The sequence below is a fragment of the Bufo bufo genome, chromosome 11 (assembly GCF_905171765.1).
Source record: "Bufo bufo chromosome 11, aBufBuf1.1, whole genome shotgun sequence".
In the NCBI taxonomy this organism is placed as follows: Eukaryota; Metazoa; Chordata; class Amphibia; order Anura; family Bufonidae; genus Bufo; species Bufo bufo.
The window spans coordinates 464,984-489,224 of record NC_053399.1 but is presented as its reverse complement, the minus strand read 5'-3'; the positions used below and the strand labels follow the sequence as shown (position 1 = coordinate 489,224).

At 51.1% G+C, this 24,241-nt stretch overlaps 1 protein-coding gene across 2 annotated transcripts in view; it reads right to left on the bottom strand.

The window, feature by feature from the left end:
- Positions 1-386: 386 nt before the first annotated feature.
- Positions 387-24,241, bottom strand: part of KCNJ10 (potassium inwardly rectifying channel subfamily J member 10) — a 37,800-nt gene continuing 13,945 nt past the window's right edge. For both annotated transcript variants that reach the window (XM_040411799.1, XM_040411800.1), the window contains exon 2: positions 387-1,982. In XM_040411799.1, the coding sequence (XP_040267733.1) occupies positions 846-1,982 (1,137 nt within the window). In that variant the 3' untranslated portion in view covers positions 387-845. The remainder of the gene's footprint in view (positions 1,983-24,241) is intronic.

Below are 24,241 nucleotides of genomic sequence, written 5' to 3'. Positions count from 1 at the left end.
GGGAACCTTGCTGCATGGGAGTCCAGTGCGCTGCCTTACGATAAAGCCGCCACAAACACCCGTTACGGGGTTAATGTGCCGAGAAGCAGCTGACCCTTGTTTACTGCCCCTCCACCTCGCTGGGGAACACAGGGGAGAAGCGCGGGGTTAATATCTCTGCCCTCCCTTGTCCTCTACTCTTCCTATTCTCATCTTTTAGAGGCCAGGATTCTGGTTTTCTGTTTAGACGTTTTTGGTGATTTACTGGACCTTCCATCCTGTGCTGCGGTAGCACACAACTCCCATCATGCTTTGTAACTGCAGGAGGCCCTCCGAATCATGGATGGGACATGCGGCTTTATAGAAGTCACCAATACGGTGGGGGTTGTCTATTAATAGGTTTATTCTCCTAACTGTAGGTGTGTCCCTTCCATCAGCGGGGACACGTACATTCATGGATAAAGTGCGGGTTAGTACAACACACAGGATCCTGCGTCCTGTCTGTCTACAAGTCTATAGGTTCTCTAGTGTCCCGGGTCCTGCTGGAGTCCGTCTTTAGCTCGTGTTAGAGGTCCTCTGCCTGGATCTGAACTTCCACCAGAAGGTGATTGAGGGGGCGTCACATCTACACTCTCCTGTATAGGAGCAGGATCTGATTGAGAGACAGCGGAGAGCCTCCACCCAGAGTGGACCTGCTGCTTAACACTAGATCTGCTCCTGGACTCCAGCACCAGTTCTGGTCATTGTCTGGTCCTGCAGAAACATTCACTTGGTGGGTTTATCTATCAGTTCCTAGAAGGTATTAAAATATAAGGCAATACACGGCGATGAGTCTCTACTTGACAAGAGCGCTCCTCTAATATCTTCTAGACATTACTGATGCGGACACTTAGAGGACTTCCGTCCTTCTCCGATTTATCCCTGAATGATTCTTCCAGCTTGAGTTTCTCTGGGTCTCCAAAGCGGACAGGCTCATGGAAGCAACATGGAGGAGATACTTTAAGGACGTTATTAAACAGGCTGAAGTCAGCCACATATTTACCGCTAGAGGATAGCGAAATGATGGGGCTGAACTCATAACCCCACAAGATCTCCTCTGGAAGGTAAGAGGTGCGCACCTGGCATGTGGCACTCGTGGACTCCACTGTACCACTAAGAATGACCACCAGCTCAAAGTCTCCTTCTCCAGAGCGGATAGCAACATCTCGGAGCGGACTTGACTCATCCACCACATGATAGAAGGTGAGCGGTAGGATCAGGAAGGGACTGTCAGAGGATGTGTCCACCTGGAAGTCCACATTGATCTGATTGAGATGAACGTTATCATTCTCCTTGGTGACTTGCGTCTGGAGAAGCTTTCCAGTCACTTGACATCCAATCAGTAGGCTTCTGCGCATGTTGGCCACTCGGATCATCAGACATAATTTGCCTTCTTGTTGCGCCACCACAGCGTTCTGACTGAATTTGATGGTTTCTGCCCTTTTCTTTGGACGAGCAATTTTTGCCAAGAAGGTTCCAGTGATGAAAATCTCTAGGATTGTGGTCAGAACCAGCTGAGTGATGAGCAGCACAATGGCCAAGGGGCATTCCTCACTGATGTACCGAAAACCATAACCAATGGTGGTCTGCGACTCCAGGGAGAAGAGGAAGGCTCCAGTCAGTGTGTGCACCTGCATGACACAAGGAGTGTGGTTAGCGGGAGTATTAAATTCCAACAGATCTCCGTGGACCAAGGCCACCAAGTACCAGATGACCCCAAAAATAAACCAGGTTCCTGCAAAGGTGGCGGAGAATAAGAGCAGCTTGTATCTCCACTGCATGTCAATGAAGGTAGTCCACAGGTCTTTGAGGTAGAGGAAGCTCTTGTCGGTGATGTGGTCTATGCGCACATTGCTGCGTCCATCCTTGGTCATGACACGTCTCCTCCTCAGACCTGAGCCTATGAGAGGCCGGCTGTCTGTCTGCGTGGTCTGACTGTAGTATACCTTCACCGAAGAAGTCATCTGCAGCAGAAAACAAGCAACCATTAGAAGGAGGTGTGGAGAAGGTCACGTCCAAATGTCACCCGACCCCTGAAACAGCAGCCCTCCTGTCAGTGTTACCAGTATAGTACTGCAGGCGGAGTCGTTATTGGAGAATCGGGAGAGGATTGTCCTTGTGTCCAAACCCTTTACCCACTACTATAATGTACTAAATGTCCCAACACCCAGCACGTACTGGTCATGGGCTGAGGCTTTAGGTCTGGGACCAGTAACATATCTATGGCTGGTGACTGCTCGCTGAATCTCTGGACCTCTGTGTCACGGTGTAGGAGATGGGCCCTAGGTTGTGATGGACACAAGATGAGACCAATATATCTGCACCTGTGTCAGACCAGTGCACCACTTGGAGGTGTCGCTAACATGACCCTCAACCCTGGACCCAGGTCCCCACTTCTGGTCTGGTTCCCAGTTTGACCCCAGTGCTGCTGGTGTCCCCAGCTGGCCCCTGAAGCCTGCAGTACCCAGGAGTGGCCAGCAGAGGTTACTAAAGCCCTGCAGATGAGGCCAGTCTAATGGAGGAACCAAGATATACAGTCACCATGAACGACCTGGAAGACGGGTACTACTCCCGACCCCAGCAACTACCACCCTCAATGTCCATGTTATGTGCAGAGAACCAGGTCTGGTGCACGAATAACATCAGATGGGGAATCATTTGACCTGAGGGTTTGTTACCATGCATCAGTGCAGACAATCCTCTGACAGCTAAACACAGCAGCAGCACAAACCTCCAGGCAGATCAGTCATGCCTACATTGTAACAGACCCTCAGCTCTGTGAGCATGACTAGGTCAGGACAGCCTTCAGCATCTAAATGTAAAGATGAATGTTTTCAATTAATTACAGCAAGCAGAGCTCTGTACTGCAATTTCCTGAAGACTGGGCAGACAGCATGTGATAATAATCTGGATTAGCCTGCTGGCACAAGATGAGGAGAGCCGATCCGGCAGTCCGGTCATCTGATAATCTGGACGGTCCATGTATCACTGTGTGTAGCCCCGGATCAACTCCACTCATCTCCAGACAGGACAATTGGAAATCCTCTGCAGCCCATGAATGAAGGGATGGTCTGGCCACGTATGGGTTAATAGAAGAAACAGGGTTAAATAATGACGTTGCTAGATTTGAGGCCTTATACCCTGCGTGCGGTGGGGGGAGTCCGACAGGATTATCTTCCGGGCCGTATACAGGGAACGTTCCTGCAGTGGGGGCAGGCTAGCGGGATTATCTTCTGGGCCATATACAGGGAACGTTCCTGCAGTGGGGGCAGGCTAGCGGGATTATCTGGGCCGTATACAGGGAACGCTCCAGCAGTGGGGATAGTTTAGCGGGATTATCTTCTGGGCCGTATACAGGGAGCCTTTAAAATTTACAAGTAAAAGTTGAGAATGAACACACTGGGTCGGAAACAAGAAGGGGCGACACCTAGATCCGGATGGCCGGTCAGATCTACACATAAACTGGTTCCAGTCAAAGTCCTTAAAAGTCTGGGACTTCTAGTGACTGCTCCTCATGGGAATGTGAAAAGATGAAGGGGAGAAGCACCTCGTGGGTGGGAGCTCAGTGACTCCGCCTCCAATACTTCACCCCAAGCCACAGGAATCCCAATACAATAATGGTAATAAGGCTGGCACTGGTAAAGATCTGAGGTGGTCATCTGGTCTGCAAGAGGTCTCTGATTCCTCAAGATAGACTCCTCTGTCTTGGAGCATCTTGTAGACAGTTTATGGGTCTAGGAGATGTCACAAGAAGAAGCTGTCTACATGGAGAGCAGAGATGTGCCTCCAGAACCACAGCGCAGTGTAATCTACACCAGAAAGCGAGGAGCTGGGAAGCCATCCCAATGTATCACTTCCATCATCCGCTCTGACAAGTGGAAGGAAACAGCTGGATCTGCAAGTAGCACATAGTCGGAATTCTCTATTCTGACCTCCAGTCACTGAAAAAAGTAGAGATATTGAAAATTGTCATCGACAAAACGTCTTCTAGAAAGTTACAGAATATGAAGACAATGATGAGGCTGCACTGGCCCTTTAAAACTCCCTGACCATTACCAGCAGGGTCACGCCACGTTAGTCTCTGCCTTAAGAGAGGTCACGCTGTGGAGGTCTCTGCCGTAAGAGCGGTCACGCCACAGTAGACTCTGCCTTAAGAGCGGTCATGCTATATAGGTGTCCAAGGAGTTTTAAAAAAAAGAGGAGTCTGCTGCCAGAGGGGCCATCAGATCTCTGCTTGTTGTCATTGACTGAGAACACAGGAATAAGCTGACTGGGTGTCTCAGGCTGACATTGCTCCCAGTATCTTCTTTGGGCCTCATTTCCCCCGCTTGCGCAGCATGTGGAGTCGTTCCCAGGAGGCCCCGTAGCCATGGTCACCAGGTTGGCACTCCGCTGTCTGGGGCAGAAGAATCTATCCAGAGATGAGGGCGAGGGTCAGAGGTTACGAGCAGTGATTTGTGGGGACATTGCGCGGGGATGAATGACTGGACGCCGATGATTAATGGCTGCTCATTGTTCGAGCTGAGATCACAAGACTGTGGAGGCCAGAGCTGAGGGCAGTGATCATCGGGGAGGATAAGAGGTGGTAAAGTGATGGTGATCATCGTGGAGGATACGGGGTGGTATAATGATGGTGATCATCGTGGAGGATACGGGGTGGTAAAGTGATGGTTATCATCATGGAGGATACAGGCTGGTAACATGATGGTTATCATCATGGAGGATACAGGCTGGTAAAATGATGGTCATCATCGGGGAGGATAAGAGGTGGTAAAATGATGGTCATCATCACTGAGGATACGGGATGGTAAAGTGATGGTTATCATCACTGAGGATACGGGATGGTAAAGTGATGGTTATCATCATGGAGGATACAGGCTGGTAACATGATGGTTATCATCATGGAGAATACAGGCTGGTAAAATGATGGTCATCATCGGGGAGGATAAGAGGTGGTAAAGTGATGGTGATCATCGTGGAGGATACGGGGTGGTATAATGATGGTGATCATCGTGGAGGATACGGGGTGGTAAAGTGATGGTTATCATCATGGAGAATACAGGCTGGTAAAATGATGGTCATCATCATGGAGGATACAGGCTGGTAAAATGATGGTCATCATCGGGGAGGATAAGAGGTGGTAAAGTGATGGTTATCATCACTGAGGATACGGGATGGTAAAGTGATGGTTATCATCATTGAGGATACAGGGTGGTAAAATGATGGTTATCATCATTGAGGATACGGGATGGTAAAGTGATGGTTATCATCGTGGAGGATACAGGGTGGTAAAATGATAGTCATCATCGTGGAGGTTAAGAGGTGGTAAAATGATGGTGATCATCATTGAGGATACGGGATGGTAAAGTGATGGTTATCATCGTGGAGGATACAGGGTGGTAAAATGATAGTCATCATCGTGGAGGTTAAGAGGTGGTAAAATGATGGTGATCATCGTGGAGGATAAGAGGTGGTAAAGTGATGGTGATCATTGTGAAGGGGCCCCAAGTGGCAAGTGGAGCCAAGGCCCCATGCCAGGCAGGAGGTATTTCTGCACCTGTGTCCTGCTTCCTGAGCTGCCGGCTGAGAGGAGGAGGAAGGTAGTGAAAGGCCCTGACTGTTGGAGGGAGCAGACACTGGCACCATTGTACATTCCCGAGGAGAGGGCCTGAATGGATCTGTGGCTGCACAAAGAGCATCTTACAATGGACGCCTCATTAGGATGCACAGAGAGGGGTGGGCCACTGCAAACCCCGTGCCTCCACTCATTTACCCTGTCAACATCTCCCCTTCATGTGGCTGACATGAAAAGCCTGCGCCTGAAGAAGACAAGGTGATGGTGCCAGCTGTGCCACAGTCTATACCCACCCTCCGTACATGTGTACACCCCACATACATCTGGTTACATGCCCTATGTATGTACAAGGACACACCCCACATATATCTGGCGGGATCATGCTGGAGTTTACGGGGACACAGAGAATGCTGTGGCTGACAATTGTGTAAAATCTAATCTCACAGATTCCGCTCGGAGAAGCTGCGGATTAACCCCTCTCAGAATATCTGCACTCAGTGTGGCTAACCTTCATGCACATCGGAGGATCAGCTTCTCTGTGGAATTGGTTACTTCCATCCACCTGAGCACCCACCTGAACCGCCACAATCAGCATCCACCTGAACCACCACAATCAGCATCCACCTGAACGTCAGCAACAACCTCAGCATCCACCTGAACGTCAGCCACAACCTCAGCATCCACCTGAACGTCAGCCACAACCTCAGCATCCACCTGAACGTCAGCCACAACCTCAGCATCCACCTGAACGTCAGCCACAACCTCAGCATCCACCTGAACGTCAGCCACAACCTCAGCATCCACCTGAACGTCAGCCACAACCTCAGCATCCACCTGAACGTCAGCCACAACCTCAGCATCCACCTGAACGTCAGCCACAACCTCAGCATCCACCTGAACGTCAACCTCAGCATCCACCTGAACGTCAGCCACAATCGGCATCCACCTGAACGTCAAACTCAGCATCCACCTGAACCTCCACAATCTCAGCATCCACCTGAACCTCCACAATCTCAGCATCCACCTGTACCTCCACAATCTCAGCATCCACCTGAACCTCCACAACCTCAGCATCCACCTGAACGTCAGCCACAACCTCAGCATCCACCTGAACGTCAGCCACAACCTCAGCATCCACCTGAACCTCCACAATCTCAGCATCCACCTGAACCTCCACAATCTCAGCATCCACCTGAACCTCCACAATCTCAGCATCCACCTGAACCTCCACAATCTCAGCATCCACCTGAACCTCCACAATCTCAGCATCCACCTGAACCTCCACAATCTCAGCATCCACCTGAACCTCCACAATCTCAGCATCCACCTGAACCTCCACAATCTCAGCATCCACCTGAACCTCCACAATCTCAGCATCCACCTGAACCTCCACAATCTCAGCATCCACCTGAACCTCCACAATCTCAGCATCCACCTGAACCTCCACAATCTCAGCATCCACCTGAACCTCCACAATCTCAGCATCCACCTGAACCTCCACAATCTCAGCATCCACCTGAACCTCCACAATCTCAGCATCCACCTGAACCTCCACAATCTGCATTCACCTCAGTACCTACATCCACATCTTTGTTTAATTTTTTCTACAGTTATTTCTGCAGCATTCAGTATAGAAACCTGCCTGCATCCACTATACACCACAAAGGCTCCACCCCCCACTATACACCACAAAGGCTCCACCCCCCACTATACACCACAAAGGCTCCACCCCCCACTATACACCACAAAGGCTCCACCCCCCACTATACACCACAAAGGCTCCACCCCCCACTATACACCACAAAGGCTCCACCCCCCACTATACACCACAAAGGCTCCACCCCCCACTATACGTCACAAAGGCTCCACCCACGCACACATCACACAGGCTCCACCCCCCACTATACGTCACACAGTCTCCACCCCCCACTATACATCACACAGGCTCCACCCCCCACTATACGTCACCCTTCCTCACAGAATACTGACTGCACATATATCTCCACATACACATGTAAGGAGTGTACATATATCTCCACATACACATGTAAGGACTGCACATATATCTCCACATACAGATGTAAGGACTGCACATATATCTCCACATACACATGTAAGGACTGTACATATATCTCCACATACACAAGGACTGTACATATATCTCCACATACACATGTAAGGACTGTACATATATCTCCACATACACAAGGACTGTACATATATCTCCACATACAGATGTAAGGACTGTACATATATCTCCACATACACAAGGACTGTACATATATCTCCACATACACATGTAAGGAGTGTACATATATCTCCACATACAGATGTAAGGAGTGTACATATATCTCCACATACACATGTAAGGACTGTACATATATCTCCACATACACATGTGAGGAAGGTACATATATCTCCACATACACATGTAAGGAGTGTACATATATCTCCACATACACGTGAGGAAGGTACATATATCTCCACATACACATGTAAGGAGTGTACATATATCTCCACATACACATGTAAGGACTGTACATATATCTCCACATACACATGTAAGGAGTGTACATATATCTCCACATACACGTGAGGAAGGTACATATATCTCCACATACACATGTAAGGACTGTACATATATCTCCACATACACATGTAAGGAGTGTACATATATCTCCACATACACATGTAAGGACTGCACATATATCTCCACATACACATGTAAGGACTGTACATATATCTCCACATACACATGTAAGGACTGTACATATATCTCCACATACAGATGTAAGGACTGTACATATATCTCCACATACACATGTAAGGAGTGTACATATATCTCCACATACACATGTAAGGACTGTACATATATCTCCACATACAGATGTAAGGACTGTACATATATCTCCACATACACATGTAAGGAGTGCACATATATCTCCACATACACAAGGACTGTACATATATCTCCACATACAGATGTAAGGACTGCACATATATCTCCACATACACATGTAAGGAGTGCACATATATCTCCACATACACAAGGACTGTACATATATCTCCACATACAGATGTAAGGACTGCACATATATCTCCACATACACATGTAAGGAGTGTACATATATCTCCACATACACGTGAGGAAGGTACATATATCTCCACATACACATGTAAGGACTGCACATATATCTCCACATACAGATGTAAGGACTGTACATATATCTCCACATACAGATGTAAGGACTGCACATATATCTCCACATACACATGTAAGGAGTGTACATATATCTCCACATACACATGTAAGGAGTGTACATATATCTCCACATACACATGTAAGGACTGCACATATATCTCCACATACACATGTAAGGACTGCACATATATCTCCACATACACATGTAAGGAGTGTACATATATCTCCACATACACATGTAAGGACTGCACATATATCTCCACATACACATGTAAGGACTGCACATATATCTCCACATACACATGTAAGGAGTGTACATATATCTCCACATACACATGTAAGGACTGTACATATATCTCCACATACACAAGGAGTGTACATATATCTCCACATACACATGTAAGGACTGTACATATATCTCCACATACACATGTGAGGAAGGTACATATATCTCCACATACACATGTAAGGAGTGTACATATATCTCCACATACACGTGAGGAAGGTACATATATCTCCACATACACATGTAAGGACTGTACATATATCTCCACATACACATGTAAGGACTGTACATATATCTCCACATACACATGTAAGGAGTGTACATATATCTCCACATACACATGTAAGGACTGTACATATATCTCCACATACACATGTAAGGACTGTACATATATCTCCACATACACATGTAAGGAGTGTACATATATCTCCACATACACATGTAAGGACTGCACATATATCTCCACATACACATGTAAGGACTGTACATATATCTCCACATACACATGTAAGGACTGCACATATATCTCCACATACAGATGTAAGGACTGTACATATATCTCCACATACACATGTAAGGAGTGTACATATATCTCCACATACACATGTAAGGACTGTACATATATCTCCACATACAGATGTAAGGACTGTACATATATCTCCACATACACATGTAAGGAGTGCACATATATCTCCACATACACAAGGACTGTACATATATCTCCACATACAGATGTAAGGACTGCACATATATCTCCACATACACATGTAAGGAGTGCACATATATCTCCACATACACAAGGACTGTACATATATCTCCACATACAGATGTAAGGACTGCACATATATCTCCACATACACATGTAAGGAGTGTACATATATCTCCACATACACGTGAGGAAGGTACATATATCTCCACATACACATGTAAGGACTGCACATATATCTCCACATACACATGTAAGGACTGTACATATATCTCCACATACAGATGTAAGGACTGCACATATATCTCCACATACACATGTAAGGAGTGTACATATATCTCCACATACACATGTAAGGAGTGTACATATATCTCCACATACACATGTAAGGACTGCACATATATCTCCACATACACATGTAAGGACTGCACATATATCTCCACATACACATGTAAGGAGTGTACATATATCTCCACATACACATGTAAGGACTGCACATATATCTCCACATACACATGTAAGGACTGCACATATATCTCCACATACACATGTAAGGAGTGTACATATATCTCCACATACACATGTAAGGACTGTACATATATCTCCACATACACAAGGAGTGTACATATATCTCCACATACACATGTAAGGACTGTACATATATCTCCACATACACATGTGAGGAAGGTACATATATCTCCACATACACATGTAAGGAGTGTACATATATCTCCACATACACGTGAGGAAGGTACATATATCTCCACATACACATGTAAGGACTGTACATATATCTCCACATACACATGTAAGGACTGTACATATATCTCCACATACACATGTAAGGAGTGTACATATATCTCCACATACACATGTAAGGACTGTACATATATCTCCACATACACATGTAAGGACTGTACATATATCTCCACATACACATGTAAGGACTGTACATATATCTCCACATACACATGTAAGGACTGTACATATATCTCCACATAGACAAGGACTGCACATATATCTCCACATACACATGTAAGGACTGTACATATATCTCCACATACACATGTAAGGACTGCACATATATCTCCACATACACAAGTAAGGACTGTACATATATCTCCACATACACATGTAAGGAGTGTACATATATCTCCACATACACAAGTAAGGACTGCACATATATCTCCACATACACAAGTAAGGAGTGTACATATATCTCCACATACACAAGTAAGGACTGTACATATATCTCCACATACACATGTAAGGACTGTACATATATCTCCACATACACATGTAAGGACTGTACATATATCTCCACATACACATGTAAGGACTGTACATATATCTCCACATACACAAGGACTGCACATATATCTCCACATACACATGTAAGGACTGTACATATATCTCCACATACACATGTAAGGACTGTACATATATCTCCACATACACATGTAAGGACTGCACATATATCTCCACATACACATGTAAGGACTGTACATATATCTCCACATACACATGTAAGGAGTGTACATATATCTCCACATACACATGTAAGGACTGTACATATATCTCCACATACACATGTAAGGACTGTACATATATCTCCACATACACATGTAAGGACTGTACATATATCTCCACATACACATGTAAGGACTGTACATATATCTCCACATACACATGTAAGGACTGTACATATATCTCCACATAGACAAGGACTGCACATATATCTCCACATACACATGTAAGGAGTGTACATATATCTCCACATACACATGTAAGGACTGTACATATATCTCCACATACACATGTAAGGACTGTACATATATCTCCACATACACATGTAAGGACTGTACATATATCTCCACATACACAAGGACTGCACATATATCTCCACATACACATGTAAGGACTGTACATATATCTCCACATACACATGTAAGGACTGTACATATATCTCCACATACACAAGGACTGTACATATATCTCCACATACACATGTAAGGACTGTACATATATCTCCACATACACATGTAAGGACTGCACATATATCTCCACATACACAAGGACTGTACATATATCTCCACATACACATGTACGGACTGTACATAAATCTCCACATACACATGTAAGGACTGCACATATATCTCCACATACACAAGTAAGGACTGTACATATATCTCCACATACACAAGGACTGCACATATATCTCTTGCACCCACGTATAGTAGGTCGGTCGATCGGTAAGTGCTCTGCAGGCTCTGGAGTACTCACCTCGCCGGGTCACACAATCTGCAGAGACTGACGGGGTCTGGCTGAGATCATCTGCAGAAGATCGGACAGCGGAGTCAGAGGCTGTGATTGGTGGGAAGATGGGGGGGGGGAAACTTTCTACAAGGATCTAATGAGGTGGAAATGAATAGAGACCCCGCGTCACATTACTGGGGGGGGGGGGGGACAACAGGAGCAGAATCCACGGAATACTAAGAGACCTCACAGAATAGGAACCAAAGAACAAAGTGGGGACGGTTATCTGCCGAGACCACCGGCGTTCTGTGCGACAGATGTTTATATTCTGTGCGGTCCCTGTACGTTTTTTTTTGACCATTAGTCCGTATTCTATGCGGTCCCTGTACGTATTTTGTGACCACCAGTCCGTATCCTATGCGGTCCCTGTACGTATTTTGTGACCACCAGTCCGTATCCTATGCGGTCCCTGTACGTATTTTATGACCACCAGTCCGTATCCTATGCGGTCCCTGTACGTATTTTGTGACCACCAGTCCGTATCCTATGCGGTCCCTGTACGTATTTTATGACCACCAGTGCGTATCCTATGCGGTCCCTGTACATATTTTGTGACCACCAGGGGACCTCACAGCATACTGACGGGGACCTCACAGAATACTGACGGGGACCTCACAGCATACTGACGGGGACCTCACAGAATACTGACGGGGACCTCACAGCATACTGACGGGGACCTCACAGCATACTGACGGGGACCTCACAGCATACTGACGGGGACCTCACAGAATACTGACGGGGACCTCACAGCATACTGACGGGGACCTCACAGAATACTGACGGGGACCTCACAGCATACCGACGGGGACCTCACAGCATACCGACGGGGACCTCACAGCATACTGACGGGGACCTCACAGCATACCGACGGGGACCTCACAGCATACCGACGGGGACCTCACAGCATACTGACGGGGACCTCACAGCATACTGACGGGGACCTCACAGAATACTGACGGGGACCTCACAGCATACCGACGGGGACCTCACAGCATACCGACGGGGACCTCACAGCATACCGACGGGGACCTCACAGCATACCGACGGGGACCTCACAGCATACCGACGGGGACCTCACAGCATACCGACGGGGACCTCACAGCATACCGACGGGGACCTCACAGCATACCGACGGGGACCTCACAGAATACCGACGGGGACCTCACAGAATACCGACGGGGACCTCACAGAATACCGACGGGGACCTCACAGAATACCGACGGGGACCTCACAGAATACCGACGGGGACCTCACAGAATACTGATTGCGACCCTCACACAATACCGACGAGGACCTCACACAATACCGACGAGGACCTCACACAATACGGATGGGAATCCAGCCAGCAGTGGTGGTGGAGCTGTGGGTTCACAATGACTCCGGCAGGTAACGGAGGAACGAGAGATGCTAAGGTAGATACCACCATTTAGGTGCACCCACCACCACTCCCTCCTACAGTATACAGAGCTGTGTACTGACCTCAGAGTCCGGACACTCCTAAAGCAGCTGCCGAAACACCTCAATCTCTCAGGGTACCGCAGTACAGTCACATGACCTGGCTTATTCCTATTGGGGGGACTGTCACATGATCAGGCATAATATTCCTATTGGGGGGACTGTCACATGATCAGGTTGATTGCATTGAACTGGAGGGACTATCACGGGACCATTACAGACTATGGAGGTGACTAAGTGCCTATTCTTTGAGGAGGGGCACATGTGACAGGTGTCCTGACGTTTACTACAGTGAATTTTTGTGCAGTGGGCACATTAATGGCCACCGGTCCGTGACAAGTGGGCGCAGGAGGACGGGCACAGGAACAGGGCACGCTTGTTGCACATAATTCACTCATTGTTTACATGTCGTTCCACCCGGGAGCTGCTCATCTGTAGGAGGGAGAGAAGCTGCAGCTCACACACAAGTCCTGACATCTCATCCCCTCAGAGACCAGCAGAGGGCGCTGCACCTCACACACAAGTCCTGACATCTCATCCCCTCAGAGACCAGCAGAGGGCGCTGCACCTCACACACAAGTCCTGACATCTCATCCCCTCAGAGACCAGCAGAGGGCGCTGCACCTCACACACAAGTCCTGACATCTCATCCCCTCAGAGACCAGCAGAGGGCGCTGCACCTCACACACAAGTCCTGACACCTCATCCCCTCAGAGACCAGCAGAGGGCGCTGCACCTCACACACAAGTCCTGACATCTCATCCCCTCAGAGACCAGCAGAGGGCGCTGCACCTCACACACAAGTCCTGACACCTCATCCCCTCAGAGACCAGCAGAGGGCGCTGCACCTCACACACAAGTCCTGACATCTCATCTCCTCAGAGACCAGCAGAGGGCGCTGCACCTCACACACAAGTCCTGACATCTCATTTCTTCAGAGACCAGCAGAGGGCGCTGCACCTCACACACAAGTCCTGACATCTCATCCCCTCAGAGACCAGCAGAGGGCGCTGCACCTCACACACAAGTCCTGACACCTCATCCCCTCAGAGACCAGCAGAGGGCGCTGCACCTCACACACAAGTCCTGACATCTCATCCCCTCAGAGACCAGCAGAGGGCGCTGCACCTCACACACCAGTCCTGACATCTCATTTCTTCAGAGACCAGCAGAGGGCGCTGCACCTCACACACCAGTCCTGACATCTCATCCCTTCAGAGACCTGCAGAGGGCGCTGCACCTCACACACCAGTCCTGACATCTCATCCCCTCAGAGACCAGCAGAGGGCGCTGCACCTCACACACCAGTCCTGACATCTCATTTCTTCAGAGACCAGCAGAGGGCGCTGCACCTCACACACAAGTCCTGACATCTCATCCCCTCAGAGACCAGCAGAGGGCGCTGCACCTCACACACAAGTCCTGACATCTCATCCCCTCAGAGACCAGCAGAGGGCGCTGCACCTCACACACAAGTCCTGACATCTCATTCCTCAGAGACCAGCAGAGGGCGCTGCACCTCACACACAAGTCCTGACATCTCATCCCTCAGAGACCAGCAGAGGGCGCTGCACCTCACACACAAGTCCTGACATCTCATTTCCTTCAGAGACCAGCAGAGGGCGCTGCACCTCACACACAAGTCCTGACATCTCATCCCCTCAGAGACCAGCAGAGGGCGCTGCACCTCACACACAAGTCCTGACATCTCATCCCTCAGAGACCAGCAGAGGGCGCTGCACCTCACACACAAGTCCTGACATCTCATCCCCTCAGAGACCAGCAGAGGGCGCTGCACCTCACACACAAGTCCTGACATCTCATCCCTCAGAGACCAGCAGAGGGCGCTGCACCTCACACACAAGTCCTGACATCTCATCCCCTCAGAGACCAGCAGAGGGCGCTGCACCTCACACACAAGTCCTGACATCCTCATCCCCTCAGAGACCAGCAGAGGGCGCTGCACCTCACACACAAGTCCTGACATCTCATCCCCTCAGAGACCAGCAGAGGGCGCTGCACCTCACACACAAGTCCTGACATCTCATTTCTTCAGAGACCAGCAGAGGGCGCTGCACCTCACACACAAGTCCTGACATCTCATCCCCTCAGAGACCAGCAGAGGGCGCTGCACCTCACACACCAGTCCTGACATCTCATCCCTTCAGAGACCTGCAGAGGGCGCTGCACCTCACACACCAGTCCTGACATCTCATCCCTCAGAGACCAGCAGAGGGCGCTGCACCTCACACACCAGTCCTGACATCTCATTTCTTCAGAGACCAGCAGAGGGGCGCTGCACCTCACACACAAGTCCTGACATCTCATCCCCTCAGAGACCAGCAGAGGGCGCTGCACCTCACACACAAGTCCTGACATCTCATTCTTCAGAGACCAGCAGAGGGCGCTGCACCTCACACACAAGTCCTGACATCTCATCCCTCAGAGACCAGCAGAGGGCGCTGCACCTCACACACCAGTCCTGACATCTCATTTCTTCAGAGACCAGCAGAGGGCGCTGCACCTCACACACCAGTCCTGACATCTCATCCCTTCAGAGACCTGCAGAGGGCGCTGCACCTCACACACAAGTCCTGACATCTCATCCCTCAGAGACCAGCAGAGGGCGCTGCACCTCACACACCAGTCCTGACATCTCATTTCTTCAGAGACCAGCAGAGGGCGCTGCACCTCACACACCAGTCCTGACATCTCATCCCTTCAGAGACCTGCAGAGGGCGCTGCACCTCACACACCAGTCCTGACACCTCATCCCCTCAGAGACCAGCAGAAGGCGCTGCACCTCACACACCAGTCCTGACATCTCATTTCCTCAGAGACCAGCAGAGGGGCGCTGCACCTCACACACAAGTCCTGACATCTCATCCCTTCAGAGACCAGCAGAGGGCGCTGCACCTCACACACAAGTCCTGACACCTCATCCCCTCAGAGACCAGCAGAGGGCGCTGCACCTCACACACAAGTCCTGACACCTCATCCCCTCAGAGACCAGCAGAGGGCGCTGCACCTCACACACAAGTCCTGACATCTCATCCCCTCAGAGACCAGCAGAGGGCGCTGCACCTCACACACAAGTCCTGACATCTCATCCCCTCAGAGACCAGCAGAGGGCGCTGCACCTCACACACAAGTCCTGACATCTCATCCCCTCAGAGACCAGCAGAGGGCGCTGCACCTCACACACAAGTCCTGACACCTCATCCCCTCAGAGACCAGCAGAGGACACTGCACCTCACACACAAGTCCTGACATCTCATCTCCTCAGAGACCAGCAGAGGGCGCTGCACCTCACACACAAGTCCTGACATCTCATCTCCTCAGAGACCAGCAGAGGGCGCTGCACCTCACACACAAGTCCTGACATCTCATCCCTCAGAGACCAGCAGAGGGCGCTGCACCTCACACACAAGTCCTGACATCTCATCCCCTCAGAGACCAGCAGAGGGCGCTGCACCTCACACACAAGTCCTGACATCTCATCCCCTCAGAGACCAGCAGAGGGCGCTGCACCTCACACACAAGTCCTGACATCTCATCCCCTCAGAGACCAGCAGAGGGCGCTGCACCTCACACACAAGTCCTGACACCTCATCCCCTCAGAGACCAGCAGAGGGCGTTGCACCTCACACACAAGTCCTGACATCTCATCCCCTCAGTGACCAGCAGAGGGCGCTGCACCTCACACAAGTCCTGACATGTCATCCCTTCAGAGACCAGCAGAGGGCGCTGCACCTCACACACCAGTCCTGACATCTCATCCCCTCAGAGACCAGCAGAGGGCGCTGCACCTCACACACAAGTCCTGACACCTCATCCCCTCAGAGACCAGCAGAGGGCGCTGCACCTCACACACAAGTCCTGACATCTCATCCCCTCAGAGACCAGCAGAGGGCGCTGCACCTCACACACAAGTCCTGACACCTCATCCCTTCAGAGACCAGCAGAGGGCGCTGCACCTCACACACAAGTCCTGACACCTCATCCCCTCAGAGACCAGCAGAGGGCGCTGCACCTCACACACAAGTCCTGACATCTCATCCCCTCAGAGACCAGCAGAGGGCGCTGCACCTCACACACAAGTCCTGACACCTCATCCCCTCAGAGACCACCCCTCAGAGACCAGCAGAGGGCGCTGCACCTCACACACAAGTCCTGACATCTCATCCCCTCAGAGACCACCCCTCAGAGACCAGCAGAGGGCGCTGCACCTCACACACAAGTCCTGACACCTCATCCCCTCAGAGACCAGCAGAGGGCGCTGCACCTCACACACAAGTCCTGACATCTCATCCCCTCAGAGACCAGCAGAGGGCGCTGCACCTCACACACAAGTCCTGACATCTCATCCCCTCAGAGACCAGCAGAGGGCGCTGCACCTCACACACAAGTCCTGACATCTCATCCCCTCAGAGACCACCCCTCAGAGACCAGCAGAGGGCGCTGCACCTCACACACAAGTTCTGACATCTCATCTCAGAGACCAGCAGAGGGCGCTGCACCTCACACACAAGTCCTGACATCTCATCTCCTCAGAGACCAGCAGAGGGCGCTGCACCTCACACACAAGTCCTGACACCTCATCCCCTCAGAGACCACCCCTCAGAGACCAGCAGAGGGCGCTGCACCTCACACACAAGTTCTGACATCTCATCTCAGAGACCAGCAGAGGGCGCTGCACCTCACACACAAGTCCTGACATCTCATCTCCTCAGAGACCAGCAGAGGGCGCTGCACCTCACACACAAGTCCTGACATCTCATCCCCTCAGAGACCAGCAGAGGGCGCTGCACCTCACACACAAGTCCTGACACCTCATCCCCTCATTGACCAGCAGAGGGCGCTGCACCTCACACACAAGTCCTGACATCTCATCCCCTCATTGACCAGCAGAGGGCGCTGCACCTCACACACAAGTCCTGACATCTCATCCCCTCATTGACCAGCAGAGGGCGCTGCACCTCACACACAAGTCCTGACATCTCATCCCCTCAGAGACCAGCAGAGGACGCTGCACCTCACACACAAGTCCTGACATCTCATCCCCTCAGAGACCAGCAGAGGGCGCTGCACCTCACACACAAGTCCTGACACCTCATCCCCTCATTGACCAGCAGAGGGCGCTGCACCTCACACACAAGTCCTGACATCTCATCCCCTCATCGACCAGCAGAGGGCGCTGCACCTCACACACAAGTCCTGACATCTCATCCCCTCAGAGACCAGCAGAGGACGCTGCACCTCACACACAAGTCCTGACATCTCATCCCCTCAGAGACCAGCAGAGGGCGCTGCACCTCACACACCAGTCCTGACACCTCATCCCCTCAGAGACCAGCAGAGGGCGCTGCACCTCACACACAAGTCCTGATATCTCATCCCTTCAGAGACCAGCAGAGGGCGCTGCAGCTCACACACAAGTCCTGACACCTCATCCCCTCAGAGACCAGCAGAGGGCGCTGCACCTCACACACAAGTCCTGACATCTCATCTCCTCAGAGACCAGCAGAGGGCGCTGCACCTCACACACAAGTTCTGACATCTCATCTCAGAGACCAGCAGAGGGCGCTGCACCTCACACACAAGTCCTGACATCTCATCTCCTCAGGGACCAGCAGAGGGCGCTGCACCTCACACACAAGTCCTGACACCTCATCCCCTCAGAGACCAGCAGAGGGCGCTGCACCTCACACACAAGTCCTGACACCTCATCCCCTCAGAGACCAGCAGAGGGCGCTGCACCTCACACACAAGTCCTGACACCTCATCCCCTCATTGACCAGCAGAGGGCGCTGCACCTCACACACAAGTCCTGACATCTCATCCCCTCATTGACCAGCAGAGGGCGCTGCACCTCACACACAAGTCCTGACATCTCATCCCCTCAGAGACCAGCAGAGGACGCTGCACCTCACACACAAGTCCTGACATCTCATCCCCTCAGAGACCAGCAGAGGGCGCTGCACCTCACACACCAGTCCTGACATCTCATCCCTTCAGAGACCAGCAGAGGGCGCTGCACCTCACACACCAGTCCTGACATCTCATCCCCTCAGAGACCAGCAGAGGGCGCTGCACCTCACACACCAGTCCTGACATCTCATCCCCTCAGAGACCAGCAGAGGGCGCTGCACCTCACACACAAGTTCTGACATCTCATCCCCTCAGAGACCTGCAGAGGGCGCTGCACCTCACACACAAGTCCTGACATCTCATCCCCTCAGAGACCAGCAGAGGGCGCTGCACCTCACACACAAGTCCTGACATCTCATCCCCTCAGAGACCAGCAGAGGGCGCTGCACCTCACACACAAGTCCTGACACCTCATCCCCTCAGAGACCAGCAGAGGGCGCTGCACCTCACACACAAGTCCTGACATCTCATCCCCTCAGAGACCTGCAGAGGGCGCTGCACCTCACACACAAGTCCTGACATCTCATCCCCTCAGAGACCAGCAGAGGGCGCTGCACCTCACACACAAGTCCTGACATCTCATCCCTTCAGAGACCAGCAGAGGGCGCTGCACCTCACACACAAGTCCTGACATCTCATCCCCTCAGAGACCAGCAGAGGGCGCTGCACCTCACACACAAGTCCTGACATCTCATCCCCTCAGAGACCAGCAGAGGGCGCTGCACCTCACACACCAGTCCTGACATCTCATCCCCTCAGAGACCAGCAAGATTCAGGATTCCCAGTGTTACTTTTTCTAGGACATATGATGTACAGTATATAGATTATTAGTACCTGATCCTTCTGTACAAGTGATTCTCCAGTGTTACTCCTCCTAGGACATATGATGTATGTAGATTATTAGTACCTGATCCTTCTCTATAAGTGACTCTCTAGTATTACTCCTCCTAGGTCATTTGATGTATGTAGATTCAGGATTGATATCTTATGGTTACTGTTCTGATCTACCATCCTGGGGGATTGTTCTGCCTCCCAGCACCAGTGCTTCCCCCAGTATTAATATCCCCCACAGTAGTAAAGTCCCTCACAAAGCTTCCCCCAGTAGTAACGTCCCCCACAGTAGTAACGTCCCACACAGTGCTTCTCCCAGTAGTAACGTCCACAAAGTGCTTCCCCCCTGTAGTAATATCCCCCACAGTAGTAAAGTCCCTCACAAAGCTTCCCCCAGTAGTAACGTCCCCCACAGTAGTAACGTCCCACACAGTGCTTCTCCCAGTAGTAACGTCCACAAAGTGCTTCCCCCCTGTAGTAATATCCCCCACAGTAGTAAAGTCCCTCACAAAGCTTCCCCCAGTAGTAACGTCCCCCACAGTAGTAACGTCCCACACAGTGCTTCTCCCAGTAGTAACGTCCACAAAGTGCTTCCCCCCTGTAGTAATATCCCCCACAGTAGTAAAGTCCCTCACAGTGCTTCCCCACAGTAGTAACGTCCCACACAGTGCTTCCCCACAGTAGTAACGTCCCACACAGTGCTTTCCCCCAGTAGTAATATCCCCCACGGTAGTAACGTCCCACACAGTGCTTCCCCACAGTAGTAACGTCCCACACAGTGCTTCCCCCCAGTAGTAATATCCCCCACGGTAGTAACGTCCCACACAGTGCTTGCCCACAGTAGTAACGTCCCACACAGTGCTTCCTCACAGAAGTAACCTCCCCCACAGTGCTTCCCCCCAGTAGTAACGTCCCACACAGTACTAAAGACCCTCACAGTGCTTCCCCCCCAGTAGTAACGCCCTCCACAGTAGTAACGTCCCAAACAGTGCTTCCCCCAGTAGTAATATCCCCCACAGTGCTTCCCACCAGAAGTAACATCTCCCACAGTAGCAAAATCCCTCACAGTGCTTCCCCCCAGTAGTAACGTCCCCCACAGAGCTTCCCCCCAGTAGTAACGTCCCCCACAGAGCTTCCCCCCAGTAGTAACGTCCCCCACAGAGCTTCCCCCCAGTAGTAACGTCCCCCACAGAGCTTCCCCCCAGTAGTAACGTCCCCCACAGAGCTTCCCCCCAGTAGTAACGTCCCCCACAGAGCTTCCCCCCAGTAGTAACGTCCCCCACAGAGCTCCCCCCCAGTAGTAACGTCCCCCACAGAGCTTCCCCCCAGTAGTAACGTCCCCCACAGAGCTTCCCCCCAGTAGTAACGTCCCCCACAGTGCTTCCCCCCAGTAGTAACATCCCCCACAGTGCTTTCCTCCCAGTAGCAACGTCCCTCACAGTGCTTTCCTCCCAGTAGTAAAATACCCCACAGTGCTTCCCCCCCAGTAGTAACATCCCGAACAGTGCTTTTCTCCCAGTAGTAACATCCTCCACAGTGCTTTCCTTCCAGTAGTAACCTCCCCCACAGTGCTTCCCCCCAGTAGTAACGTCCCACACAGTGCTTCCCCCCAGTAGTAACGTCCCACACAGTACTAAAGTCCCTCACAGTGCTTCCCCCCCAGTAGTAACGCCCCCAACAGTAGTAACGTCTCTCACAGTGCTTCCCCACAGTAGTAACGTCCCACACAGTGCTTCCCCACAGTAGTAACGTCCCACACAGTGCTTCCCCCCCCAGTAGTAACGTCCCACACAGTACTAAAGTCCCTCACAGTGCTTCCCCCCCAGTAGTAATGCCCCCCACAGTAGTAACGTCCCACACAGTGCTTCCCCACAGTAGTAACGTCCCAACCAGTGCTTCCCCCCAGTAGTAATATCCCCCACAGTGCTTGCCGCCAGAAGTAACATCTCCCACAGTAGCAAAATCCCTCAGTGCTTCTCCTCAGTAGTAACGTCCCCCACAGAGCTTCCCCCCAGTAGTAACGTCCCCCACAGAGCTTCCCCCCAGTAGTAACGTCCCCCACACTGCTTCCCCCCAGTAGTAACGTCCCACACAGTGCTTCCCCCCAGTAGTAACATCCCCCACAGTGCTTTCCTCCCAGTAGTAACGTCCCTCACAGTGCTTTCCTCCCAGTAGTAAAATACCCCACAGTGCTTCCCCCCAGTAGTAACGTCCCCCACACTGCTTCCCCCCAGTAGTAACGTCCCACACAGTGCTTCCCCCCAGTAGTAACATCCCCCACAGTGCTTTCCTCCCAGTAGTAACGTGCCTCACAGTGCTTTCCTCCCAGTAGTAAAATACCCCACAGTGCTTCCCCCCAGTAGTAACATCCCCCACAGTGCTTCCCCCCAGTAGTAACGTCCCCCACAGTGCTTTCCTCCCAGTAGTAAAAAACCCCACAGTGCTTCTCCCCAGTAGTAACATCCCGAACAGTGCTTTCCTCCCAGTAGTAACATCCTCCACAGTGCTTTCCTCCCAGTAGTAACATCCCCCACAGTGCTTCCCCCCAGTAGTAACGTCCCACACAGTACTAAAGTCCCTCACAGTGCTTCCCCCCCAGTAGTAACGCCCCCCACAGTAGTAACGTCCCACACAGTGCTTCCCCCAGTAGTAATATCCCCCACAGTGCTTCCCGCCAGAAGTAACATCTCCCACAGTAGCAAAATCCCTCACAGTGCTTCCCTCCAGTAGTAACGTCCCCCACAGAGCTTCCCCCCAGTAGTAACGTCCCCCACAGAGTTTCCCCCCAGTAGTAACGTCCCCCACACTGCTTCCCCCCAGTAGTAACGTCCCCCACACTGCTTCCCCCCAGTAGTAACGTCCCACACAGTGCTTCCCCCCAGTAGTAACATCCCCCACAGTGCTTTCCTCCCAGTAGTAACATCCACCACAGTGCTTTCCTCCCAGTAGTAACGTCCCTCACAGTGCTTTCCTCCCAGGAGTAAAATACCCCACAGTGCTTCCCCCCCAGTAGTAACATCCCGAACAGTGCTTTCCTCCCAGTAGTAACATCCTCCACAGTGCTTTCCTCCCAGTAGTAACCTCCCCCACAGTGCTTCCCCCCAGTAGTAACGTCCCACACAGTGCTTCCCCCCAGTAGTAACGTCCCACACAGTACTAAAGTCCCTCACAGTGCTTCCCCCCCAGTAGTAACGCCCCCCACACTGCTTCCCCCCAGTAGTAACGTCCCCCACACTGCTTCCCCCCAGTAGTAACGTCCCCCACACTGCTTCCCGCCAGTAGTAACGTCCCACACAGTGCTTCCCCCCAGTAGTAACATCCCCCACAGTGCTTTCCTCCCAGTAGCAACGTCCCTCACAGTGCTTTCCTCCCAGTAGTAACGTCCCTCACAGTGCTTTCCTCCCAGTAGTAAAATACCCCACAGTGCTTCCCCCCCAGTAGTAACATCCCGAACAGTGCTTTCCTCCCAGTAGTAACATCCTCAACAGTGCTTTCCTTCCAGTAGTAACCTCCCCCACAGTGCTTCCCCCCAGTAGTAACGTCCCACACAGTACTAAAGTCCCTCACAGTGCTTCCCCCCCAGTAGTAACGCCCCCCACAGTAGTAACGTCCCACACAGTGCTTCCCCCAGTAGTAATATCCCCCACAGTGCTTCCCGCCAGAAGTAACATCTCCCACAGTAGCAAAATCCCTCACAGTGCTTCCCCCAGTAGTAATATCCCCCACAGTGCTTCCCGCCAGAAGTAACATCTCCCACAGTAGCAAAATCCCTCACAGTGCTTCCCTCCAGTAGTAACGTCCCCCACAGAGCTTCCCCCCAGTAGTAACGTCCCCCACAGAGCTTCCCCCCAGTAGTAACGTCCCCCACAGAGCTTCCCCCCAGTAGTAACGTCCCCCACAGAGTTTCCCCCCAGTAGTAAC